At 45.4% G+C, this 24,475-nt stretch overlaps 1 protein-coding gene across 8 annotated transcripts; it reads right to left on the reverse strand.

Moving 5' to 3' along the window:
* Nucleotides 1-1,226: 1,226 nt before the first annotated feature.
* On the reverse strand, nt 1,227-23,954 carry Cyp4f13 (cytochrome P450, family 4, subfamily f, polypeptide 13). Of its 8 annotated transcripts, none has more exons than XM_030249520.1 (13): nt 23,852-23,954; nt 23,328-23,542; nt 17,595-17,739; nt 9,168-9,221; nt 8,952-9,079; nt 7,080-7,201; nt 6,394-6,661; nt 6,009-6,075; nt 5,677-5,806; nt 2,229-2,362; nt 2,076-2,140; nt 1,863-1,945; nt 1,227-1,493 (listed from the first exon to the last, which is right to left on the reverse strand). In XM_030249520.1, the coding sequence occupies exons 3-13, from the start codon at nt 17,737-17,739 to the stop codon at nt 1,316-1,318; spliced, it is 1,374 nt and encodes a 457-aa protein (XP_030105380.1). In that variant the 5' UTR covers nt 23,328-23,542; nt 23,852-23,954; the 3' UTR covers nt 1,227-1,315. The 8 variants fall into 8 exon arrangements, with proteins under 8 accessions (XP_030105380.1, NP_570952.1, XP_030105381.1 ...); NM_130882.1 differs by having other exon boundaries at nt 23,344-23,542; nt 23,852-23,900; XM_030249521.1 differs by lacking the exon at nt 23,328-23,542 and having other exon boundaries at nt 23,852-23,950.
* Between the last annotated feature and the right edge of the window lie 521 nt (nt 23,955-24,475).

The raw sequence follows: 24,475 nt of genomic DNA on the forward strand, positions 1-24,475 counted from the left end.
ATACAGTACAGGGTCAGCTGGGAGGGTAGCTCAGTGGGGAAGCACTTGCCTCACATGGACCCTGGGCCCAATTCCAGCACAGCACCCCAAAAACCCAAACCAAAAGTAAAAAAACAAAACAAAGAAACACTAGAGACAATTTAAATGAGGGCAGAAAGGTAAAAATAAAATGGACTTGAAGATTTTTGTTCTGAAGCCATTTCCCACAACAGAAAAGAAAAAAAATATTTTAAATAATGTTTTTTTTGAGGTGGTGCCTCATGTATCTCAGGCTACCTTGGAACTTGTGTAGCCAAGGATGACCTGAAATTTCTGATCCTTCTGTCTCCAACTCTCAAGTGCTAAATTTTAGGCTTGTAACACCAAGCCCAGATTACGGGGTGTGTCTTGCATGCTAGGCATTCTACCAACAGATCACTGCCCCCTTCCAGACAGTATTTCATTGGATAACAAAAGCTGACTTCAGCCTCTGCTCCAACATCCCTCTGCTTCTGTCTCCCAAGTACTGGGGACTATAGATGTGTGATCAACTGAAACTCAGTTTCTGTTTTGTTTTTAGAGACAGGGTTTTCTGTGTAGCCTTGGCTGTCCTGGAACTCACTTTGTGGACCAGCTTGGCCTCCAACTCAGAAACTAAATGTTAATGGTCTCGTGATGGGAGAATTTGAAAAGTCAAAGCCCAGAGCGGTTACATAAGGTACATTTGTGAGAGCCTCCTGCAGGAGCCTGTGGAAGGCTCAAGGGACAACTGCACTACTGTTGAAAGGGTCATTGGAAGCTGGGGGCCCTGTCGGTGTGATTCATGTAGAGTTAGCTGCTTTAGTCGTCACAAGGCCTGAAAATTATATAAAACCATCCCCAGCGGTTCCAAGATTCCCCTCGCTTAAGGAACAACCTGCTTCAGATTCTACAACTATCCCTTCATATGTAACAGGCCAGGTCTAGTGTAGTGTTCCACTCTTAAATGTTGTGCCAGAAGGACAGAAGCAGGACATAGCTCTAAATTTGATGAAATAGAATAAAGGTGGAAACATAGTGAATATAAGGGTTTGCCTCAATGACCACTGAGCCTCAAATGTACTGGAAAACCTGCTCCCCTCTCCTGCTTAAATATCCGCGGTGGCTCACAAGGTCTTCCAGTAGAAGTCTCATCAGCACGGAGACCCTCGGGGACCACCCAGGAGGCATTGAGGATCTTGTGATAAAATTTTGGTCTGATGCTCATAGTCACTCAAAGAACAGGAGGCAGTTCTGTTTATTCAGAGATTTAAAGAGGTAGGAGCATGGGTGAGCTGGTTCCAAGGCAGCTGTGAGGTCACTGTGCGCCGGCGCTCAGCGGCTCCACCCGCAGCCACAGCCCGCCCTCTGCGCGCAGGATCAGCTCTGGCTTCCGGCGCGGCTCCTTGTCATCTGGCAGGATGCGGAAGCGCAGCAGGGTCAGCGCCAGCGCTACCTTTATCTCGCTCATGGCGAAAGTCTGTCCTATGCAGTTCCTGCGGGAGGACGGGTGGGAACTCTGATTGCGCGAGGAACCAGCCAGGCATCCTCGGACCCAACCTGGCTCAGTCCCCTCCCCCCACGGTCAGGAGGGCCAAGGGGGCACTGATGTGCCTGGGACCCTGCGTGGGTGTCCGCATTTCTGGGACCTGGCCTAGTCCCAGCGCCCAGTGCAGACCTGGGCGTGATTCTGAGTACAAAGCATCAGCCTTTGACCTTGCCACCGCAGGCTCTGCAGACCTTTGCACAAAACGCAGGCAAAGGTCGGGGAGGAGACACAGAATCCTCATTCACCCAACTGTCCCCTGGTCCCACTGTCGGACCCAGACTCCCCCCGCCCCCCTCACCCAAGACCACTTCCTCACCTGGTCCCCGCTGAGAAGGGAATAAAAGCCAGAGGTGACCTTTTCTGTGGGTTTTCTGGGTCAAATCTAAAGGGGTTGTAGACCTGTAGGCCAAGAAAGACTACGCTAGTGGGTCATGTCTCTTCCCCATGTCCAGGATGGTAGCTCTGGTTTCTCTGGTAGGCTTGTGCCTCTTCTCCAGGCTCCAGAGTTGGGGAAAGGGTAGAGTCGCACCTCAGGGTCTGGCCAGACTGAAGGGTTGTGGTGAACCCCGAAAATGCTGATGACACAGATGTTCCCTGTTGAGTAAGGAGACAGGTCAGGTCCACGATGCTTCTGGGGACCACCGTCCTACCCAGGCCCCTCCTTCCACGATACTGAGGGCACCTTTGGGGATGGCCCGGCCATCTGGCAGCAGAACGTCCTGGGTGCAGCATCGGGAGATTAATAAGACTGGGGGATGCAGCCGCAGACTCTCCTTGATGCACATGGTCAGGAAGGGTAGCTGGGCCAAGTCGTCCCTAAGGAAGACAGCACACAATTGTCCAGGAGCAAAAACAAAGTCTCTCTGCCACCGAGTGAGACTGATCCACAGTTCTGTACCTAAAATACTGTTTGTTCTTAAAAATAATAAAAATTTAAAATTATCCATGTTCATGTGTGCTATATGTCTGTGGAGGCCAGAAGAGACTTGTCAGTGGACCAGCTTGGCCTCCAACTCAGAAACTAAATTTTAATGGTCTCGTGATGGGAGAATTTGAAAAGTCAAAGCCCAGAGCGGTTACATAAGGAGCATTTGTGAGAGCCTCCTGCAGGAGCCTGTGGGAGGCTCAAGGGACAACTGCACTACTGTTGAAAGGGCCATAGGAAGCTGGGGGCCTGTCGGTGTGAGGATGTAGACAAGTACAGAGGCAGCAGAGGGTCCTTGCTGCAGACACTGAGGATATAGACATGTACAGAGGCAGGAGAGGGCCCTGTGCTGCAGACACTGTGGATATAGGCATGTGTAGAGGCTACCTGTAGTGGACAGATGGCAGCTCAGGGACCCAGCTGAACACAACATACTGAGTTCTAAGACAGCCTACATAGTGAGACTGTGTCTCAAAAAACAAAAGATTAAAAACATTTTTAAAAAGAGTTCTTGTATACCGGAAAAGAAAGAAAAGCATAGAAATTCCAAAGTTAGGAAAACAAAGTTATTTGATATGTCAAAGAAAAAGGCATGTGTGGTGGATCTAAAGCTGATTGCCATGTTCAGCATGTCTGTACAGTGGTGTTCATTTATATAGCACAGTGTGCCCCAACTTTTCAGGTTGTTCATCACTTTCAAGTTCTCCAATATATTCTGATGAAGACACAAAGAAGTGAGCACTCTCTGGGTCTCTGTGTGGAAGTGGGATTTTTCCAAGAGCCACTAAGTTATAGAATTCAGAAAACTTTTGAAGAAAATGAGTGATGTTTTAAAACTTATATGTATATGTATGGTGTGGTGGTGGGGTGTGTGTGTTTGTGGTGTTGTGTGTGTGCCTGCAGAGGCCAGTGACATCATCAGATCCCCTGGAGCTGGAGTTCCAGGTGCTCCTAACTGCCGAGCCACTTCTCCAACCCCAGCATAGATTCCTAATGCCTGACTTCAGCAACTAGCCTTGGAATTTGTCCTACACAGGCATTTATACGGGTTACAAAGGGTCCAAGTACACAGATATTTCCTATGTTGTGTTTTTAGAGGAAAGGCTGGAAGGCCAACAAGATGGCCCACAGTATAAAGACACCTGCTGGCAAGACCTGACAACTTCCGTTTAACCACTGCGTGTGCCACATGGTAGAAATTCTACAAATTGTCTTCTGAGTTCCACTTATCCATCATTGTACATGTGTGCCCAGGTGCATATGTGTGTGCACACACACATATACACAAACACATACACACATATACGCACACAGGCATGCATACACACACATGCACACTGAATAACATACAAAATGTGAAAAAGATTAAAAGCCATCAAGAATGGAACGTTTTGATAAGTCATGGCACTCATTTAACAAAATCTAATACAGTTAGTCAAAAGGTAGCAATAGGAAAATCACTAGTTCTATCACACATTGGATAGTAAATCAGCACAGAGATATTAAAGGGCAATTCAGCAATATTTGTTCTCACTGAAAATATTTCTATACATGTGGAATAACTCTCCATGAACTGAACAACTGTGGAATGTCATTCAGAACACAAAAGAAGGAACAGCTAGGCACAGTGCTGAGAAGAAGAATACATACACACGGTATGGTAGACACTGCTGAGGGAAGACCTGCAAGGCCATTTGACTGAAGGGCCTAGAGATCGCCCAGGAGACTAAAGGAAAGCAAGCATGGGGAAGCTGTCTGCCCAGCTGCAAGGCAAGCAATACCCTCCAGCCCCCAGCTAGTGACTTTCAGGCTCTGTGCTGCATTCATCCCTCAGCCAAGCTCCCCCGGGAGCCTCTAGGCAACAGTGAAGCACACAGACTACAAATGCATAGCCACTTCTGCCCACCGTCTAACTGTCCTAAAGACAGCATATCACACATCTTTCATATGTTCATTTTGAGGCATGTATTACTTTGTAGCCTAGCTCCCTAGTGCTCAATATAATTGGCAGTGCCGCCCTGCCCCCGCCAAGATTCCTGCCTGAATCATCACACCTGGCTTTTCCACTCTCTCTCCTGCCTTCCTATAGTGGCTTGCAAAGGTCTTCAGCAGACACACCTCTGGTTAAAGTTCAAGTTCTTAACAGTTCAGAACACTGTATTCCCAGCTCTAGTCTCATGAGGAGCCTCCCTGGTCTGCACATGCACATTTCCCAAGTATCCAGGCATGTTATTCCCCCTGACTCCTAAGCATGCCAAACCGTCTCGTGCACGCTTTCCTCCTGGTATAGCAGAGACGGCTCCTTCTGACTGTCTCATTCACTGTACCATCAACCAGCTTGCCTTCTTTTTCTTTTTCTTCCTGACTCTGCTGTTGTCAGTTTACCTCAGCTGTTCTGTAGACTGAAGCAGAAAACTCACTTGAGTCCATCATTGTGGTACCAGTGTGGGCAGAATAGTAAATATTCCATCACAAACCGGCAAACTTAAAAATGCATCTAGGAATTGACATGGTGACGTAGATTTATAATGCTAACATTCAAGAACGGGGTACGGGGATTGATTTGAGGCCAGCCTAGACTACAGCAACAACCTTACTTCAAAAACTGGTAACCCATGATTTTGAGACAGGTGTTATACCATGTTGCCCAGGCTGGCCTTGAACTTAGAGGTGTGACAGGGTAGGCACTGTGGACATGGTCCATGAATGAAGGGATGTATAGCTTTTACCCATTGAGATCCTTGTGAATCCCCAGCAGTGAGTGAAAGGTGTGAATCGAACAGTAGAGCGGAGATAAAGGGGAGCTAGGGTCTCAGGGAGGGAAAAGCAGAAGAGCAAAGGAGCAAGGACAGTTTTGAATCTGTGTTGGTAGCATCTGTTCTCCTAGTGCTGTCACTAACTTTTCAAACAGCTCTGTAGGGAAGATTTCCCCAGGCTACAATACAGAGCATACAGGTGATTTATAAAAACTTGCTCAGGTTGCCTAGCCAGGCAGTGGTGATAAGAATGGGCTTTGAGATCTTTCCATCACTAAACATATATATAGCCTTTCTCTTGATGGCTAGGATAGGTGTCTTCCTCTGAGCTCAGCTCTTATGAGCACCAGGAAACGATGGAAGAATCAACAAAAAGAACTTCTCTTTCCCATCTTGGGAGCAGAGCAAAGAGAAGGGCCATAAAACAGACAACAAGGACCTGAGCTCACCATTCAATCTCCTCGGAGTCTCGGTCCCTCAGCAGCTCCTGAACCTCCTGCCGGCAGCGCTCCTGGTATTCTGGGTGCCTCGCCAGGTTGTAGAGAATCCAGGAGAGGGCACTGGTGGTGGTGTCATGGCCTGAGGGACAGACAGGAAGGCTTGTGTCTCATGGCTGCTTCAGCATCACAGGCTGGACAGTGTCTAGACAATGAGGTCCCCAGGAAGGATGGGGAAGGAAGGGATGGATGGAAGGAATGAGGTACTCTGGGTGTTCCCCAACAGGTGAGTCTGGGACTAACAGTTTCCCACCCTTTCGTTAGTCCTACAAACAGACCCTCACCTCCAAACATGAAGGTGTCAGCCTCTGCTCGGATGTCCTCATTCGATAGTCCCTTACCATGTTCATCCTGCACACAAAGCAAGACCACAACTCATACAGTATCTGAGCACGTCTGAGTCTGTCTTTCAACAAGTTCTGACACCCACTGCGCACTGGGGTCCCCTTGTATTATCCTCAGAGCCTGCCTCACAGTTTTCTTCTCCGTTTTCTGTTCTTTGTTTCTTCTACACCATATTCAGCAGAGCTACCTCTAAAACTTACCTCTAACTGGACCCTCCATTTTACAGTCACCATCTATGTCTCACTAGAACTCTTTAGATTAAGTTCAATTTCTATCAAGATTGAACAATGAGATCCATGCAACTTAGATTCCAGAAAAACCCACCTCAGCCATCAAGAGAACATCAATAAAATCTAAAGTTTTGGTCTTAGCCTTGGCCTTTAGGAATTCAACACCCTGCGTATTGAGGGTGCTGCGTCTCTCCTTGATGACAGCATCTGTGAAGTTGTGCACCAGGTCGCAGGCTTTGCGGAAGCGACGCCCATCAGCAGTGAGATAGTACAGGAGGTCCAGGTACAGGAAGGGCTGGCGGTGCCGTTTCACTACAAGGGAGCTAAGTTCCAGGATTGCAGCAATGTATTTGCTGTCAGACCTGCAGGGCAGGCCAGAGAGAAAGCAGTCTTAGGACACATGAAACCCCAGAATACCCCAAGGCAGAGACATAGGACTAAGACACCTCACCCACCCTCACCCACCAAAAGTGCCCTCCAAAAGTACTTCTCTCTGCCTCTCACTCCTTAAGAGCCTCATGTCCCTGATTCCAGGTGGACTTCAGCATTGTTATCATCTTTCACTCAGCATCTGTTTCTGCAGTTCCTCCTTGATGTTCCATATTTTCCCTCTCTAGATCCTATGTTGTATATCTACCTGACTGTCAGTCCTCTAAAGAGTTGTTATCTAAATCCAACTGTGACTTTAGCCCACCTGTTCTTCTGGCCAGTCACAGTGTCCCCAACCTCCTCCTAGGGTCCAGGGCTCAGGTTCCCAGGCAAAGACAGAGAGAGACTCACTCTTGGCAGTTGCTGTCGACACTGAAGATGCACTTCTGCAGGCTGTCCAAGGTCATGAGGCTGATGTGTTCAAACATGTCCAGACGGGAAGTGCCCTTGGAGGCCAGGCACTGCCACTTAGCCTGGCCAGAGAAGTGGTATAAGATTGGGCTGAGTCTGGCCTTCTTTGCATCACTGCACTCCAAACACCAGAATACTCCTACCCTGCTCAGAGCCAACCTTCTGGTGCTCTGCCCTAAGCACTGCACCCAGGGTAAGCCACACTTGAGTGAGCACAGACGTGTTATCATAGGAGTCTAACATGCAAGGTGGGGAGGCAGGAGCGCTGGGTTCAAGTCCACCTTCTCTGTTCAGCTCACTGTCTTCTTCTCAGTCCCACCTCTTCAACTTTTAAAAATAACTAAGTTGATCTGATTTTTTTGCTCCACAACCATACTTAAATATTTGCTTCACTACTTATATTTATACTTACTTATACACTACTTATACTCTCTTACTGCTGGTGAAGTTTGACACACTCTCTGACCTCTCTGACCCTCAGTTTCTGCTCACCCTGACATTCTCTGTGTCTCTCTGTTCTCTGTCTGTGCCTGTCTGTCTGTCTCTCTGACTCCATCTCCATCTCTGTTTCCGTCTCTGTCTCTGTCTCCGTCCCTGTCCCCTGTCCCCCGCCCCCTCCCCCTCCCCCTCTCCCAGGTCTCTCCATGCTAGGAAACCCAGACTCTCTCAAGGAAGAAAAAAAGCCAGGATGGATCTAGCTGGCCCACCAAAGCCAGTGATGTTATTTTTTTCTTTAAAAAAAAAAAAAAAAAAAAAAACACAACTACTTTTCTTAGCTAGTCATGGTGTAGTATGCCTTTAATCTCATCAGGGACAGGTGGATCTCTCTGAGTTGGAGGCCAGACTGGTCTCCACAGTCACTGTGTCATAGTGAGTTCCAGGACAAGACAAGACAAAACAAAACAAAACAAAACAAAACAAAACAAAACAAAACAAAACAAAACAGCAGCCCCTTTCTTTTGTTTTTAGTGATGGGTAGGAGCCAGGGCTTGCGCATGCTAAGCAGGCTTTCTAGCACCAAGCTACACCAGAGACCTTGCTTGTTTGAGACAGGGTCTTGCTGTGTAGCTATGAACTCACTGTACTTCTGCTTCATCTGCTAAGTGGGGGGATCAAAGGTACCGCTCACCATGCAGAGCTTAAGACAAGTGAGTGTAAAGTGGTGTGGTGTAAACAGCACTACTTGCAGCAGACAGCGTTAATGTGTGCTGACTTTCCAAAGCTCCTGTGACCAAGAACAGAAACACATCCTCTGAGCTCTCTCTGTATGTAGGAGCATGGCTCCATGTGTTATCTCATCTATGCTTAAGTATAGATTATTATTCCCACTTTACAGACAGAAAATTGCAGAGTGGTGGTGGCACATGCCTTTAATACTAGCACTTGGGAGGCAGAAACAGGCAGATCTCTGAATTTGAGGCCAACTTGGTCTACTAAGCATGGTACAGGATAGCCAGGGCTACACATAGAAACGCTGTCTCAAAAAAGGTGAAAGACAGAAAGAGAGAGACAGACAGAGAGAGAGAGACAGAGAGAGACAGAGAGAGAGAGAAGGAGGGAGGGAGAGAGAGAGACAGAGAGAGACACAGAGAAAGGAAGGAAGGAAGGAAGGAAGGAAGAGAAGAGAAGAGAAGAGAAGAGAAGAGAAGAGAAGAGAAGAGAAGAGAAGAGAAGAGAAAGCAAAGCTAAGGCTGGGAGAGGAGGCCCCTGTGGTCCCAAAGGCATCTTAGCAGACCCACATCTGCTGATTACATCTGAAACCACGTCCCTTTCTACAAGGCTCCAGTGGGGCCCTGGGTTCCAGAAACTCACATGCATGATGTTCACACTCTTGTTAAAAATCTTCACATAGGACTTCAGGATGTCAAAGTGAAAGGCAGGTGTCAGCAGGCGTCGGTGGTGGCTCCACTTGTCACCAGCACTCATCAGGAGCCCATCCCCTGGGAGGGCAGCCATGACAGTAGGCATGGGTTGTGCCCTCCCTTAACCCTCAAGGGAGTCCAGTGGCCCTCACTTTCAGATACTCACCCAGCCAGGGCTTCAGGAAGCCATAGAGAGTCATTTCCTTGGGTGCAACAGCAGCTGACACAGAGAAGAACAATCGAGAGCCATGGAAAAGGTAGGCAATGGACTTTAGGAGGGGTAGGGACCCTCAGCCAGGGCTGTGCACTTCCCTCCCCAAACTCAGCATGACAAGGAGGGGGACAAAGACATAGAAAGCAGGGATAAGCAATGAAACCGGAAGGGGCCAGACCAGGCTGCAGCAGCAGGTAGAGCAAATGTCAGATTAACATGGCACACACACCCCATCATGCCTTCCTGGGGGTCCTACTTTGTCTAGCACATCTTCCACATTTGAACCCAGCACAACACTTTACAGATCTTCCTGGAAACCTAGGACACAGTGTCTACTGTAAATCTCTGATCTCACCTGAGACATCCTGGGACATATGACACATGTTATCATGACCTGTCATGGTCACAACACACATGGTCTTCCTTGGCTGCCCCAAAATAGGCAATCATGAACATTTGGCAGTCTGGTATGATCAAACTGTGCCCTTCAGATACATCTCAGACAAGATTTAAATATGGTCCAGACATTTCCTATCTCCTGTCACCTCCAATAGCATCCTGGCAAGACAGAGAATTCTTGACTGAGGAGCCAGAGGCTGAGGAAAGCACATGACATGTGAAGGATGCCCCATTATTCGTTGTTCCAAACCATTTAAATACTGGGACTTGAAGCAGAAGGGTGATTTTGGAGGAAGAGGGTGAGCAGAGAGTCCACTATAGCCTAGATGGGTCCAGCTGTGTGTCATTGAGCCTGGGGCTGGAGGGGGCAGTAGCAGATCTAATTTGGTGCTTCCATGGGGACAGTGCCCTGTGGTATCTTTGACGATGGGGAGTCCTTGGCCCTCAGCACTTGAAACATCCAAGGAAATGCCTGAACCCTGCTGTACAATAATGGAGAAGCATAGGATGTGGTAAGGAGAGCAGTACCAGTCCCATGAGCCTCAGGGATGCGGCTGACTACATGGCTGAGCTCTGGGATGCCAGTCTTTTGTTCCTCCACCATCATCTCCCCTGCCCACCCCTCCCACTATAATTGTGCTGATTGGAACTGAGATGAAAGGCAGTTGTTGTTTTAGAATCTTAGAACTCTGTCATCTCAGATGATAGGCTCTCTGAATAAAGCACAATTTAAAGATTAAATTATAACTTCCTCTCATTGGCATTCTCGATGATAGGCAGTATGAATCTCAGTATTCTGGTTAGCTCTCTGGTACCTCTGCCTGAAGGCTTTTCAGACTCTCCAATTAGTCGCTGACTTATCAAAGACTGCCTAGACCTGGGGTCCTACACTCACTTGAAGACTTTCACTGCCCCAGCTCCTGACACTCCTGTCACTTTTTATAGCAACTTGAAGTTCAACACTTCCAGTTTTGCTCCTGGGTTACAACTTGTTTGGCTTCTGGTTTTTGTTTTTGTTGTTGTTTTGTTTGTTTGTTTGTTTTGATTGGTTGGTTGGTTGATTTTTGGAGGCAGGGTTTCTCTGTGTAGCCCTGGCTGTCCTGGAACTCACTCTGTAGAATAGGCTGGCCTCAAATTTAGAGATCTGCCTGCCTCTGCCTCCTGAGTTCTGGAATTAAAGGTGTGTACCACCACCACCCAGCTTAGCTTCTGCTTTCTAATTGTGTTGTAGTGCAGGTTTTTCTTTCTTCTGGGTTACGGCACATGAGGCATCAGGTTAAAGGTACTGTTCTGTTCTGTTGCTTTGATCTAGTTTACAATTCTGTCTGTTATCTTGGTATAGTGGGTGTAATATACTCCATTTCTGGTGACCACCAATTAGGGAGAAATATCTTCACAACTGTCCTGATTACGTTTATTATCTGATAAGAAAAAGAAAATGATCTATTACTATAAAAGTTTTGTTCACTGTATGTATTACATTATGGGGGTGGGTTGTGGAGGCCATTAGATGTTTCTCTAATTGTCATACTATTTTAAAATTATGGTTTTTAGTCAATGATCTGAAAACTAGGGAAAGATTAAGTATCCATTTAAACCTTGTTTCCAGTTAAGAGTGCACTCTGAATTAATGGAATTGTTTGAAATTTTTTATGCTGTGTTTGTGTGTGTGTGTGTGTGTGTGTGTGTGTGTGTGTGTGTGTTAGTCATGTGGAGCCAGAGAACAAATGTGTACAGTCATTTCTGTCATTTTCCTCTTAGTGGGTTCCAGAGATTGAACTATCAGGCTTGTCCCATAAGTGCTTTTAGTTGCCAAGCCATCTCCCCAGTCCTAATGTGATTGTTTTTATGTATTATGTATCTATAATAGTTTGCAACAAAATTTCATCTGGCCTTAAAGATCTTGAATATGAATGAGTGGCAGATTTACAGTCTCTACCTTTTAATTATTTGATAAAAAGCCAGATATTTGCTCTCTCCCACCGTTTTCAGGGTAACAGATGTCTTTTGTAGCTCTTACTGTAACTACTAGGTTGGCATAAAGATTTTGGTTCCCTCTCTTAGGCCTTCTTGTTTAGACACTACACAAGATCACTGAAGGCTTTGTTAGCTTGCCAGCCTTTGCTGGAATGTAAGATTCTGTAACCTTCAGACATTAGTGAAACAAAGGAAAAATGTGTAAAACAGAATTTAAACAAAAATCTAAGCAGCTCAGTAAAATGTGGGTGAGCAATATTAATCTGAAGCAAATGCCATACTGCCTGACTGAAAAGAATCTTCCTTAAAGATAGTAATTATGGTGATTGGAGGTAATTAGACTTCCTGAGGTAAAAATTCAGTAGGCTAATGTACAACTAAAATCTAGTTCTCTGGTTAAATCAATGCGGTTCTCTTAAGATATTGATTTGTTCTTGGTAACATTTACAAAACCAACTAAAAATAAAAATTTATGTTTAACGAAGGCATGCTTTATCTTAACTTTGTCAGGCTTTTAACTACTTAAAATCTGAGTCCTGACAAACTCAAGGTTTATTTAAGGATGCATTTACAACTTTTTCTTAAAAAAAAAAAAAGATTATTTGCTGCTGTTTTTACTTGTGTGGTTTGTATGGCACATGTGTGCAGGTGTTCACAGAGGCCAGAAGCAAGCATCAGATCCCTCGAATCTGGAGTTATGGGTGGTTGTGAGCTGCCTCGTGGGGGTGCTGGGAACTGAACTCAGGTCCTCCGCAAGAGCAGCGAATGCCTTCACCACTAAGCCAGTTCCCCAACCACCTCTTTTCAACTTTATAAGTAACTTTATTTTAAGATGGTTCCAGTTGCTGGTTTTATTTTGCTGATTGCTGGGCATGTTGCAAAACTCTAACCAGGGTTATCTAATTGTTGTTTTTCATAGTTCTAGCCTTTCTCTATAAAATTTATTATCAGGGGCTGGGGTGTAATTCAGACGATAAACTCTTTGCCTAGCATGCAAGGAGCCCAAGGTCCGGTCCTATAACCACATAAACAAAGTGCGGCTGTGTACACTTTTAATCCCAGCATTCAGGAGACGAACATAGAAGGATCAGGAATTCAAGGTTATTCTTGCTACATAGCAAAATTGGGGGCAACTAGGATCTGTTAGAAACTGTCTAAATAAACAGACTGGCAACCACTTTTAACAAATGACCATAATTACTACACCAGTTTTCTTTAAATATTTTCTGCTATTGGTTGTACTTTTAATTCTCATTAAACTGTGCTGTCAGTTGACGTTTTGCAGAAGTAAAATTCCCAATAAAAGAAACTGAGGTGGCTCAGCGGTTAAGAGCACTGACCGCTCTTCCAGAGGTCCCGAGTTCAAATCCCAGCAACCACCTGGTGGCTCACAGCCATCTGTAATGGGATCTGATGCCCTCCTCTGGTGTGTCTGAAGACAGCTACAGTGAACTCACATAAAATAAATAAATCTTTAAAAAATAAATAAAAGAAACCGTGTAGTTCTTTTAAAATGCCTGAACAGAACACCATCTACTGCAAACAAAATTGAATTTACAAATGGGCTTTAGGCGGAGTGCTCAGCCCTCCCAGCCCAGTGGTTCTCCGCCCTCCTAACACTGCAATCCCTTAGTTTCCTAATGTGGTGGTGACCCCAACCATAAAACTATTTTCGTTGCTACTTTATAACTGTAATTGTGCTGCTGTTATGAATCATAATGTAAATATATGATACACAGATGGCCTCAGAAGAGCCTTGTGAATAGCAACCCCAGCGGGTTAGGGTGGCTGCTGCATGTCTTTTAGTCGGTTACAACTGGCCATAAGGGGTTTTTTTGATACTAGCTCCTGACATCACTCAATTGCCTCCAGTGGGACAGATCTCTTCCCGGTGATAAAGGACACCTGAGACCAAAGCACCAGACGGTTAATCAAGAAACCAAATCAAACCAAATGAGAAAATGTGGTCAAAGATAAAAGGATGCCAAAATAAAAATAAATTTGTGTTGGGCATGGAGGTTCACGCTTGTAATCCCAGTATTAAGAGGTTAAAAAGGAGGACCGTGAATGTGAGGCTTCTCAGTGAGACCCTGCCTCAAACTCAACAAGGAAAATGGAGTCACTTGTGCCAGTTCTTCCAAAATTAATTGGTCAAGTGGTTATTATTTTGTAAATGATTCTCAGGATGGAAACATGGCTCAGTCGGTAGGAATATCTGCTTGTTCTTGTACTGGGCATGGGTTTGATTCCATGTGATTCACAGGCCCGTGTTTTTCCAGCTTCACTCCTGAAGCTGAAAAACAAGTTGCACTTGTCTGTGAAGAGATCTGACAGCCTGATCCAGTCTCCAGAGGCATCTACACCTATGTGGTGCACAAATATCCACTCAGGCACGTGCACAGGAACACACACATACACATACACATACACACACATTAAATAAATCCTTTAAAAATTATTTTTGGAGGCATGGTCTCTTTTTCTCGCTTTCAACAGCCTTGGTTGTCCTATGTAGGTCAGGTTGGTCTCAAATTCACTGAAGTCCAACTGCCTCTGCCTCCTCAGTGCTGAGATAAAGGTATGTGTCACCTAACTCGGTTCAGAGAAATATTTTTTAGAGCGGTTCTTCTACTGGAGCGGCCCACCAGAGGCTACACCTGTAAGGAAACTGTTCTGAGGCTACAGACATGGCTCTGAGCTTGAAAGCACTTTTAGCGCTTGCAGAGGACCCACGTTTGATTTCCAACATCCGCATGGAGTTCATAACAACTCATAGCTCCAGCTCTCGTGATGCCCTTTCTGGCCTCTGTGGGCAGGAAGCATGCATGTGGTACACATACTTGTATGCAGGCAAAACAACACACAAAATGACATCAACAAATCTAATTTAACAAGTAGAAGGTGAAGAAGGAGGAGGAGGAGGAGGAGGAGGAGGAGGAGGAGGAGGGAGAGGAGGAGGGAGAGGAGAAGGAGAAGGAAGAAGAAGACAGACCCCCTCTCCCAAGCAGCTCTCAGTTACCTCAGATAGGGGTGAGACATTGTGCCCACAGCTTCTCAGATAAGGGTGAGACGCAGGTGTATCTTTGTGAGTTCGAGGCCACCCTGGTTTACACACTGAGTAGCTCCAGGACAGCCAGAGCTTCAATAGAGGAATCCTGTCTCAAAAAGAAGACGAAGAAGGAGGAGGAAGGGGGAGGGGGAGGAGGAGGAGGAAGAGGAGGAGGAGGAGGAGGAGGAGGAGGAGGAGGAGGAGGAGGAGGAAGGGGAGGCGGAGGTGGAGGCAGAGGAGGGAGAGGAGGTGGAGGAGGAAGAAAGAAGAGTCCATGTATGGGGACAGCACAAACTACTTGATGACGTTTTCTTTTCTTAAAGAGAGAGGACACAGTGTTAGGTGGGTAGGGAAGAGGGTTAAATTGGAAAGGAATTAGAGGAGGATGAATATGATAAAAATATATTGTACAAAGTTCTCAAATAACAAATAACAAGGAGAAAAATAAGAGAGGACCTCTAAACTCAAAAACAAAACAAACAAAAAACTTGTTTATGCACATGGTACACGGTACCAACTAAATGTCTTTTATGCTCAGCTCCTGGTTGTATGTTGTTTATATTTCTTTTAGACATATCCCTATCTATCTATCTATCTATCTATCTATCTATCTATCTATCTATCAGGACTTTTCACACCAAGTCCAGCATTTCACCTCAAATTCCTTCAGATCAAAAACTGAAAATAGAAAATAAAAATTCACTACTACTGTTCCAAAAAAAGTATAAATAGTTCAACAGCCAAAAATGTAGGCTGTGCTAAAATTATCTAAATCTAATAAAAAGGTTAAAATAGTTAATAAAATTGTCTTTGATATACAAAAGATAGAGGTTGTTGATCTGACTTTTCTAACCTCATGGCTCCTGAATATTGCTCCATGAAAAAGCCTTCCTAAAGTTCCTCCTCTTTATTCTTTTTGGTACAATAACTTACTATGTTAGATGATGTGCTTGGACACACACAGATTTGTGCTGGAAGATCCACTTAACTGGTAAGAACCTAACAATCAGCTGGATGCTCAGACATAAGACAAAAGCTTTTATGTCAAATGGCCTTATAAGACATAACTTTTGTTTTGCTTGGTTTTGGTTTTTGAGATAGGTTTTCTCTGTGTAGCCCTGGCTGTCCTTGAACTCACTCCGTAGATCAGGTTGACCTTGAAATCAGAAATACGCCTGCTTTTGCCTCCCAAATGCTGGGATTAAAGGAGTATGCCAACACCACCCAGCAAGATATAACAATTTTTAATAACAGTGGAAAATTGTAGAGATGGAAGAGATAGCTAGGGGGACTTAATATTCTATATTAGAAGGAAACAGTTTCACTCCATGTTGAGGAAAGAAACCTATACATTGTAAATAGATCTGTAAATACACAGTTAATGGTTTGTTTATTCTGAGGTAACTACTCTCAGCCCAGGCAACAGTAAGAAGAATGGAAGACAGACCACAGACACTAACAGAACTCAACATCTGTGGTAATGTCTTATCCAAGCTCCACAGAATTTAATGCCATGAGCCCCAGTTGGTCACCTGACCAAAGGGGCAAATCCGAGCTCTGGAAATATTGACGGACTTTTATTTCTCTCCTTCCCTATATAATCTGCTTGCTTGAAAGATATATGTGTTGGGGCATGTGGAGGCCAAAGGTCAAGCTCAGGAATTATTCTTCTGGAGACATCTACCTTGTTTTTCTGTTTGTTTTGTTTTGTTTTGTTTTTGGGTCTCTCACTGGGACCTAGGACTCACCAATCTGACAAGGCTAGCTTGGCAGTGAGCTCCAGGATCCGCCTGTCTCCACCTCTCAGTATTGGGTTTCAAGCGCATACCACTGTCTTTAGCTTTTTCTGTAAGGCAGTGTTTTAGGGTTGTGGTGGTTTAAATGAGAGGGCTCTCATATCTCAGGCATTTGGAGACTTGGTCCTCAGTGTGGTGATACTGGGGCAGGTTAGGAGACATGGCCTTGATGGAAGGAGTGAGTCACTGGGGATAGATGCCAGCTTCCTCTTCCTCCAGTTGATGGCGTGAGATCTGAGCTCCCAGCTTTCAGCTTCAGTTACCTGCCCTACCTGCCGCTGTACTTATGCACTGCAGTGGTAAGAGACTCATCCCTCTGGAACCACTGTAGGCCCCAAGTAAACCTTTCTTTCTGTAAGTGCTCTTGGTCATAGTGTTTTATCACATAGAAAGGCAACTAATCACACATGTCACCAGTGTCCTCTCAGGTCGCAAGTTATCTGAATCAAGTGCAACTTGTAGATGCAACATCTGTCTGTAACCAGCATTTGCACCGAGGGGCGGAATCTAGTCTCTTAGATCAAGTACCTCACACCTCCCCAGTCTCAGTCCCAGTACTTGAAAAGGTGGCTAGGCCACCGGAACCAAGCAGCAGTGATTAGAGGAAGTACCCGGTCCTCTCATGAAACTCAAACCAAATTTAAAGGGACCCTAGACTATTTCCCAAACTACATGGACTTTTCTGAGGATAGTGAGCTTCTAGTAGTCATCTTGTACAGCACAAAAGTGAAACCACCACAAAGAAAAAAGAAACAGAACTAAGAAGTAAAGGTCCCGGCTGCCATTCTTTACAACATTTCTTCACCTGTGCTTGGAGACCTCCCTCTCTGACCTTAATAACGATAGACCCTTTACACTGTCTTCAGTACTATACATGCAACCTATGCATGTATATAGCAGGCAAGCGCTCTATTTCTGAGCTACACCCCAAGACAATAGATTCCTTTTCTCTGATTGGCTTGGGCTTCCTTCTCTCACTACCCAAACAGACCTCAGCACTATGGGAGACCCAAGACATTGTCCAGTGTCATCCAGAAGACTGGTGACAGAGTCATGACATCTGTTCTCTATGGCTTCATCCCCGGCTAAGGTTGGTCTGTGTAGGTGTGAGAAGGACTAGGAGAAGAAGCAGGGAAGACAGCAGTGCCTGAGAGATACCTGAGGCTTGGAGCAGGGGAGCAATGAAGTTCGGGTGGACGAGTCGCAGGATTGGGTACACAGGTCCAACCCAAGAGAGGTGGACATCATGGAAGTCATGGCCCAGATGTGTTATGAACTGCATGCTTTCCTCGTTGTTCTTCATCTGGGAAAGGAGAAATCTGCTGCTAGCCCCGGAAAGGTGTCGTCCCACTCTGCCAGTTCCTCCTCACCTCTCTCACCCCTTCTACTTGATCAATAATCTATGGTTCTTGCTGTGCCACAGCTGGGTTATTCCTATGTATGCCTTACTGTACTCATATTTCTAGCTACATGCCTCTCACTCTCTTCATCTGTGTATTTCTTACCTTAAACAGTGGTTTGATGAATAAATAGGAAAATACATGCAAAAGACTGGTAGATGTGACACTTGGTAGATAAAATAGATGATACAGAGATATAGAATAGGCGAACGATAAAGGTGAAAATGTATTTAGCTAGAACTGAACTTTAGATAATGTCTGTGTGGGAAATTTCTGAATGGAGCCCCCCAAAAAGTTTAAGAAACATCCCCAAGAATTGAAAAATTGAATTACATGAAGTTCCAAAGCTCTGCAGAGCAAAAGAAACTATCAACATAGTGGACAGATGCTGCACAGAACTTGATAAAGTATTTGCCATCTATATATAAGTCAAGGAATTAATATCTAGAACAATAAAATGAGAAAAATTAAACATCCTGCACCCCTGCCAATCAGTAAGAGGACCAACAAACTGGACAGGTCTCAAAATAAGATGCGAAAGAAAATTGCCTGTAAATATGCTAAAGTATTTTTTTTTAATGTTTCAATCCATTAAAGAAAAACTAATTAAACATACTTTGTGATTCTATCTCCACCTTATCAGAATGGCTACCATCAAGAAAACAAGTGACTGGGGTTGGAGAGATGGTTCAGTGGTTGAGAGTACTGGATACTCTGCCAGAGCCCCGGGGTTCCATTCCCAGCACCCTCATGGCAGGTCACACCTGCCTGCAACTCCTGTTTCGGTGGGATGAATGCTCTGTTTCAGCCTCCGAAGGTAATGCAAACATGTGCACAGACATACTTACACACAAAACACAATGCACATAAAAGAGTGTGGCAATATATGCTGAGGAGAACGTAGGGGCAACTAAAGCATCTACTGTGTAAATTAGTGTGGAGGCTTCTCAAAGAAATTCTCAAGTACTGTATGGCAAAGCTGTACCACTCCTTGGCATATACTCAAAGGGCATATACTTGGCATATACTTGTCTATCCATGTTTATCTCTGATCTTTTCACAGTAGCAAGTGAATGGAATCAGCTAAGATGTTTATCCACAGATGAATGGCTAACGAAAATGTGAGATACAAACAATCAAATTTTGTTCAGATACAAAGAAAATTACATTTTGTCTAGAAATGGATGGAAATGAGAAAAACTGTGTTAGGTGAAGTAGCCCAGGCACAGACAGACGAATACAGTATCTTCTCTGTGGATCCTAGCCTCTAACTATTAAATTTCTGTGCTTAGGTGACATTGTGAAAATGTGGATAACCAGGCCTGTGAGACCTAAACATGAAAAGGCTTTAATGTAGGGGATGGAGAAGACAACAGGACAAACGGAGGGGAAAGTGGGCAGGGAGAAGAACCAACCCAAACAAAGCATTTTCCTTAGTGATGTAATTTAAAAATGTGTGTGCTGCTCTCTAACTTATCCGCTTTCTCCTCCCCTGTGCATACACGCATCTCTCATTTTGTTTCTATTGGATTCTTCCCAATGCTGATATTCATTAATTCCCCTCCCTCCTCATTCAACAAACTTATCACTCATTCCTGCTCAGAGTGCTCCTATAGTGTATTTTACTTCAACCCCAGCACACCCGTCTGCCTCCCTATACTGAGGTTAAAACAAAGAAACACACACACACACACACACACACACACACACACACTTCAAGTTGGCTTCAATCCTGATTCCTAGCTCAGGAAAGATGTGAACTTAGACCTCACTTCAAGAGGGACTTGCTGGCCAACATAGGGCCTGAACTTGGGGCAGGAATGCAGCCTTGGGAAAGTGAGCAGAGGAAGGAGAGGTTATGGCTTCAGTGAACTCTATGCAGAGGTTAGGGAAGGAGGAGCCTGCAGTAGACACTGGAGAACCATAGAGAGCTCAGGGGTGGGTATCACCTTGTAACTAAAAAGGGGGAACTCTGGGAAGGATGGAGACGTCAGTGTAGTTTAGATCTGTGAGGAGAGAGATGGCATGGGATGCACCCAGGGACCTGGAAGTGATGAGAAGCAGGGAAGGAACCGGAAGCAACCGGTGAAGCTGTTTCTGCCCATAGAAGATGACAAGCAAGCAGATGCAAGGTTTTGTACAGAAGGCAGTCATCAGAAAATGGCCAAAAGAACGAGCCATGGTGAGCAATGCCTGGGGAACTGGGAGAGCGACTCCAGGAGATAAGCAGAGGCCTTTGACCTCACGTGCATTTTGTTTCTGGGATTGTTCTTGGATGTGATTTCGTGCCTCCTGTGACACACATTTACATTTAATTTATAAGACGTTGTCTCTCTCTCTTCCTTTTCTTTCTTTCTTTCTTTCTTTCTTTCTTTCTTTCTTTCTTTCTTTCTTTCTTTCTTTCTTTCTTTCTTTCTTAAAGATAAGGTTTCTCTGCTTAACAGTCCTGGCTGTCCTTGAACTCAGTCTGTAGGTCAGGCTGGATTCAAACTCAGAGATCTGGCTGCCTCTGCTTCCCAAGTGCTGCGATTAAAGACCTGTGCCACCATGCCCGGCTGCCATGTTTAAAGAGCAGAGTACAGTTTTATTGACTGTCAGAGCATAGCTATGGAAACCAGTCTGGATATGCTGAGTGCTATTTTCAGTGCACCCTGAGATTGTATTTGGCCTTTTGCCTTGGTCTCAGGCCTTCCAGATATACTCTGTGCATATACTCTGTACCAGTCAAGTGTAGTTAAACCGTTCTGTCCTGAGAAAGCTGTGGGAAAGGGCTGCTCTGTGGGAAAGAGCTGCTCGTTAGTATTTATGTGTTTCCTTACATGTTTTTCTGAACTCAAACAACCTTCCTTGGAGCACTGCTCTCTTTGTTTCATTGTTTATAAAAATACACTGAAACTGAACTGAGACTGTCTACTGTGTGCGAGACCATAGTCTACTCTGCTCTTTAAGGTTCTCAAATACCAGGTCTTGTAGACAGACCTGCAAAGGTTGGCAGAGGTCATCAGAGGTATGTTGGAGGTGGGAAGGGAAGTCTCCAGTCTTATCACATTCTCTAACATTGCTGTGGAGAAGAAATGAAAAAGTATGGATAGGCGAGTTCATACAAAGTAAAGATTCTAAATATCTATAAAGAAAATATAATCAACAGGAGATATCAGACCATGAGTCTTGCTGGGAATTTAAGCTAGAAGTGCTAAAAAATAATATGGGGGGCATAGTGGTTAACCTCATCCGCCTAGCAGGATACCTACATTGTGCCTCTCATAGTCACCCCTCTGTAACTCTAGCTGCAGAAGAAATGACACCCTCTGCTGGGCTCTGCATGCACCTACAATCATATCCCTTCCCACATATAATTAAAAATAAATCTTTAAAAAAATAGCTAATGCCGTGTGACTTTAATGCCAAGTTAAAGAGACAAATATTGTAATTTATGTCATGAGTAGGTCTTTCCCACTTTGTTAAGAATAGGTTTCTGCAGGGGCTGGAGAGGTGGCTCAGCAGTTAAGAACACTCTTTCTGAAAAACAGAGTTCAGTTCCCAGTGCCCACACCAGGTGGCTTACAACTCTAGCTACAGTAAGTGATCCGATGCCCTGTCTCCTGAGGGCACATGCACTCATTTGGGAATTCACACACACACACACATGCACACAGTTAAAATTAATTTTAATAAATTAAAAATATGTGCATAGATACACATACATTAAGCAGACATTTGTATTTTTCTTCTATTTCTTTACAATGTATCACAATGTTGATTGTAATTATCACATTGTAATTATCACAATGTAAATGTAATTAAGTATTGCAATCCTACATTATCATTTTTACATTAAGGACTATTCAAAGACTCAGTATTCTTCAAGAGGCTTATTGTAGTACTGACTCTGTGTAGGATAGCTACACCAGGTGGAGTTCTGACCTTGCTATTGTACTGATATAGATAAGTTAACCATATCAGAGGGACTGTGATTGGGGTCATGATGACAAGATGTGGACTTGGGATGATTAATTTTGATTGTACATATGATAAGGTCTGGGATTAAGAGGCAACCCTCAAGATGAGTCTGAGAGAAGATCTTGAGTAGGTGGCACTTTCTGACCAGATACAAAAAAGTTTGAGGAAAAAAAAAGTGTTGCTGGCCCCTCTGGCCTTTTGTTTCTTGCACATAACTGCATCTATCTAATTTTTTGGGGGGTGGACAGAGTCTCTGAGATGTAACCTGACTGTCCTGAAATTCACTCTACAGACCAGGCTGACCTTGAACTCAGAGAGCCACCTGCCTCTGCATCCTGAATGAATTATTCAGCCCATCTTTAATGACATTAATTTCTGCTTCTTTGGCCTTCCATTGTGACCTGGGGATCAGAATTTTCTGTGGAACTTCCAGTCCTTTGAGCATCCAACCGGGCTTGCTGAGGCATCCAGTCTCATAGCCTGGGTAACTACTGTGCTCTCTCCAGGGCACAGATAGCCACTGTTGAACTATTCAGGCCCTGTTGATTGTAAGCCACTCTAACAAATTGTGTGTGTGTGTGTGTCGCACATGTGTGCACATATTATTGGTTTGTTCTACAGAGCTCTACCTGATCAGGAAGGTTGGCAGGAAGCAGCAGGACTGTGATGTAGAGAGGAAAGGGGTCCTGAGAGGACTTGGAATGACAAACGTGAATACAGATTTTGGGAGGAAAAGGGGCTATGGGAGAAAGCAGCGTTTGAATCGATGGTATTGGAGGTGAAACCCTTTTAGGTGACACTGAAATGTTAAGTGTGACTCTGGCAGTAGGGAACCAGTGCAGCATGGAGCAAGGGGCACTAGGAATGAGGCCAGTGGAAGTGTAACCACAACTGGAGAGGCCAGAAGGGTCCCTGGTGAAAAAGAACAGTCAGACTGGGATGCAGCCCAGCGGCCAAGAGCTTGCTTCAACTCAGTACCATAAACAAAACCAAAAAGCTCAACTACTGCTCAAATTGGAAAATAGAGTCCACTGATGGTTCTTGAGAGTGAAGAGCAAGATAAGAAAGCATCAGGCCCCGAGGAGTTTAAGGGAAGAGATACTACTCACATCTCTCTCTGCCCATCGGGTACAGACACTAGCCCAAGGACAAGGATGGACTAGGCAGGGGCCAGATCTTGGCATGATGCACTGAAGCCTCAAACTCTTCGGTGGAAACTGAGTGGACTGGGGCTGTCCCTGCTCTGTGCTGCCCATCCTGGGAGCAGTTTTGCATTAACGAGGGGAAGAGACCTCAGATCATGAGTTTTGATCATAATGTGACCTAAAGCAGGCTGGGAGCAAGGAAGGGAGGAAAGGAGAAAGGCTCGGATCCTGGAGAGGCAAGGCAAGAGTGGACTGGCTGCTGGGGCGGAGAGGTCTCCCTATGTCTCCCCTCACTTCTCTACTGTCCTGTGTTCCAAACCTCTCCTGACCCAAGTGCCACAGTATCTTTCCAAACACGTTGGAAACACATCTACCCAGAGACCTACCTACTGCCACACTCACCAAGGCCAAGTGACCCCAGAACCAGCTCGGTTTAGGGGGCTGAGGGAAGCAACGAAGGCGACTGCAGTTGTCATAGAAGGCATAGATCCAGGCCAGAATTCGGGCTAGAATCCAAGATGCCCCTCCCAGCAGCAGTAGATGCCACGGAGAGGCAGTCAGGGACCCCATTCCCAGCCAGGACAGACATAGCTGTAGCATCCTGCAGGGCAAATAGGCAGAAGGTGAAATTCTGAGGCTCCGGAGAAGGGTGGGGACAGGCCCGTTTACTAGATAGGAATATAGCTAGCGATATAGACTGGGAGGACTTGGGGGCAGCGCAGGAAGAAGAATGAACATTGAGAGAGAAGAGGAAGAACACAACAGGCAGGACTGTTAGCATTCTAGAGGGCCTCAGCCTGAAGAATAAACTACGGGCGCAATTTCCAGGAGACCAAAAGTCTCCAAGGTCAGCTCCCTACAGCCATTCCAGCTGTGGGCAGAGCTCTCCCTGTTCTGAGCCAGAACTCGCCTTGTTGCCTTCCACCCCGGCACCTTCTCTCACGAGCAGCGAATCTTCCACAACTTCCTGTCTTCTCTGAAAACATTTTGTCCCGGAAGCTGTATGGGAAGTTCAGCTGGGCTGAACCAACCAATCCCTCCAACCCTCAGCCCAACCTCCAAGCCTGGGCAGGCAGCCAAGGCCAGTGGGGGCGGGTCCAACCTTAAAGGGATGGAACTAGACTGAGAGTCATAGGCTTAGGTGGGGCATCCTCAGCGTTTAACCTTTCTGCCTGAACCAGAGACAAAGGAGTTACAAAGGAGATTCCAAGTTTAGGAGTGCACCTGCCCTCCAAGGGCTAAGGGGTGGCAGATAAATCTCTCTAGCTCCTCTGCATAGTTGTCTGGGTAACAGCATGCAGAACTGTGAGGCTCTGAAATGCATTTCCTCTCCTCTCCCCACGCCCAACAGCTGCACAGCCTGGCAGAGATCGATTTCTTCCTTCTTGAACCCTAGGTTCTAGGTGGACCAATAATTGCAACCCTGCTGGAACCCACTGGGTCAGAGAGTGTAGGTTAAGCTCATGTGAGGCTGAAGCTCAGAGATCTGAGGGAACAGCTAAAAGGGGCCGTGAGCAGAGGGGACACAGGCTGA

Source organism: Mus musculus, chromosome 17, assembly GCF_000001635.26.
Source record: "Mus musculus strain C57BL/6J chromosome 17, GRCm38.p6 C57BL/6J".
In the NCBI taxonomy this organism is placed as follows: domain Eukaryota; kingdom Metazoa; phylum Chordata; class Mammalia; order Rodentia; family Muridae; genus Mus; species Mus musculus.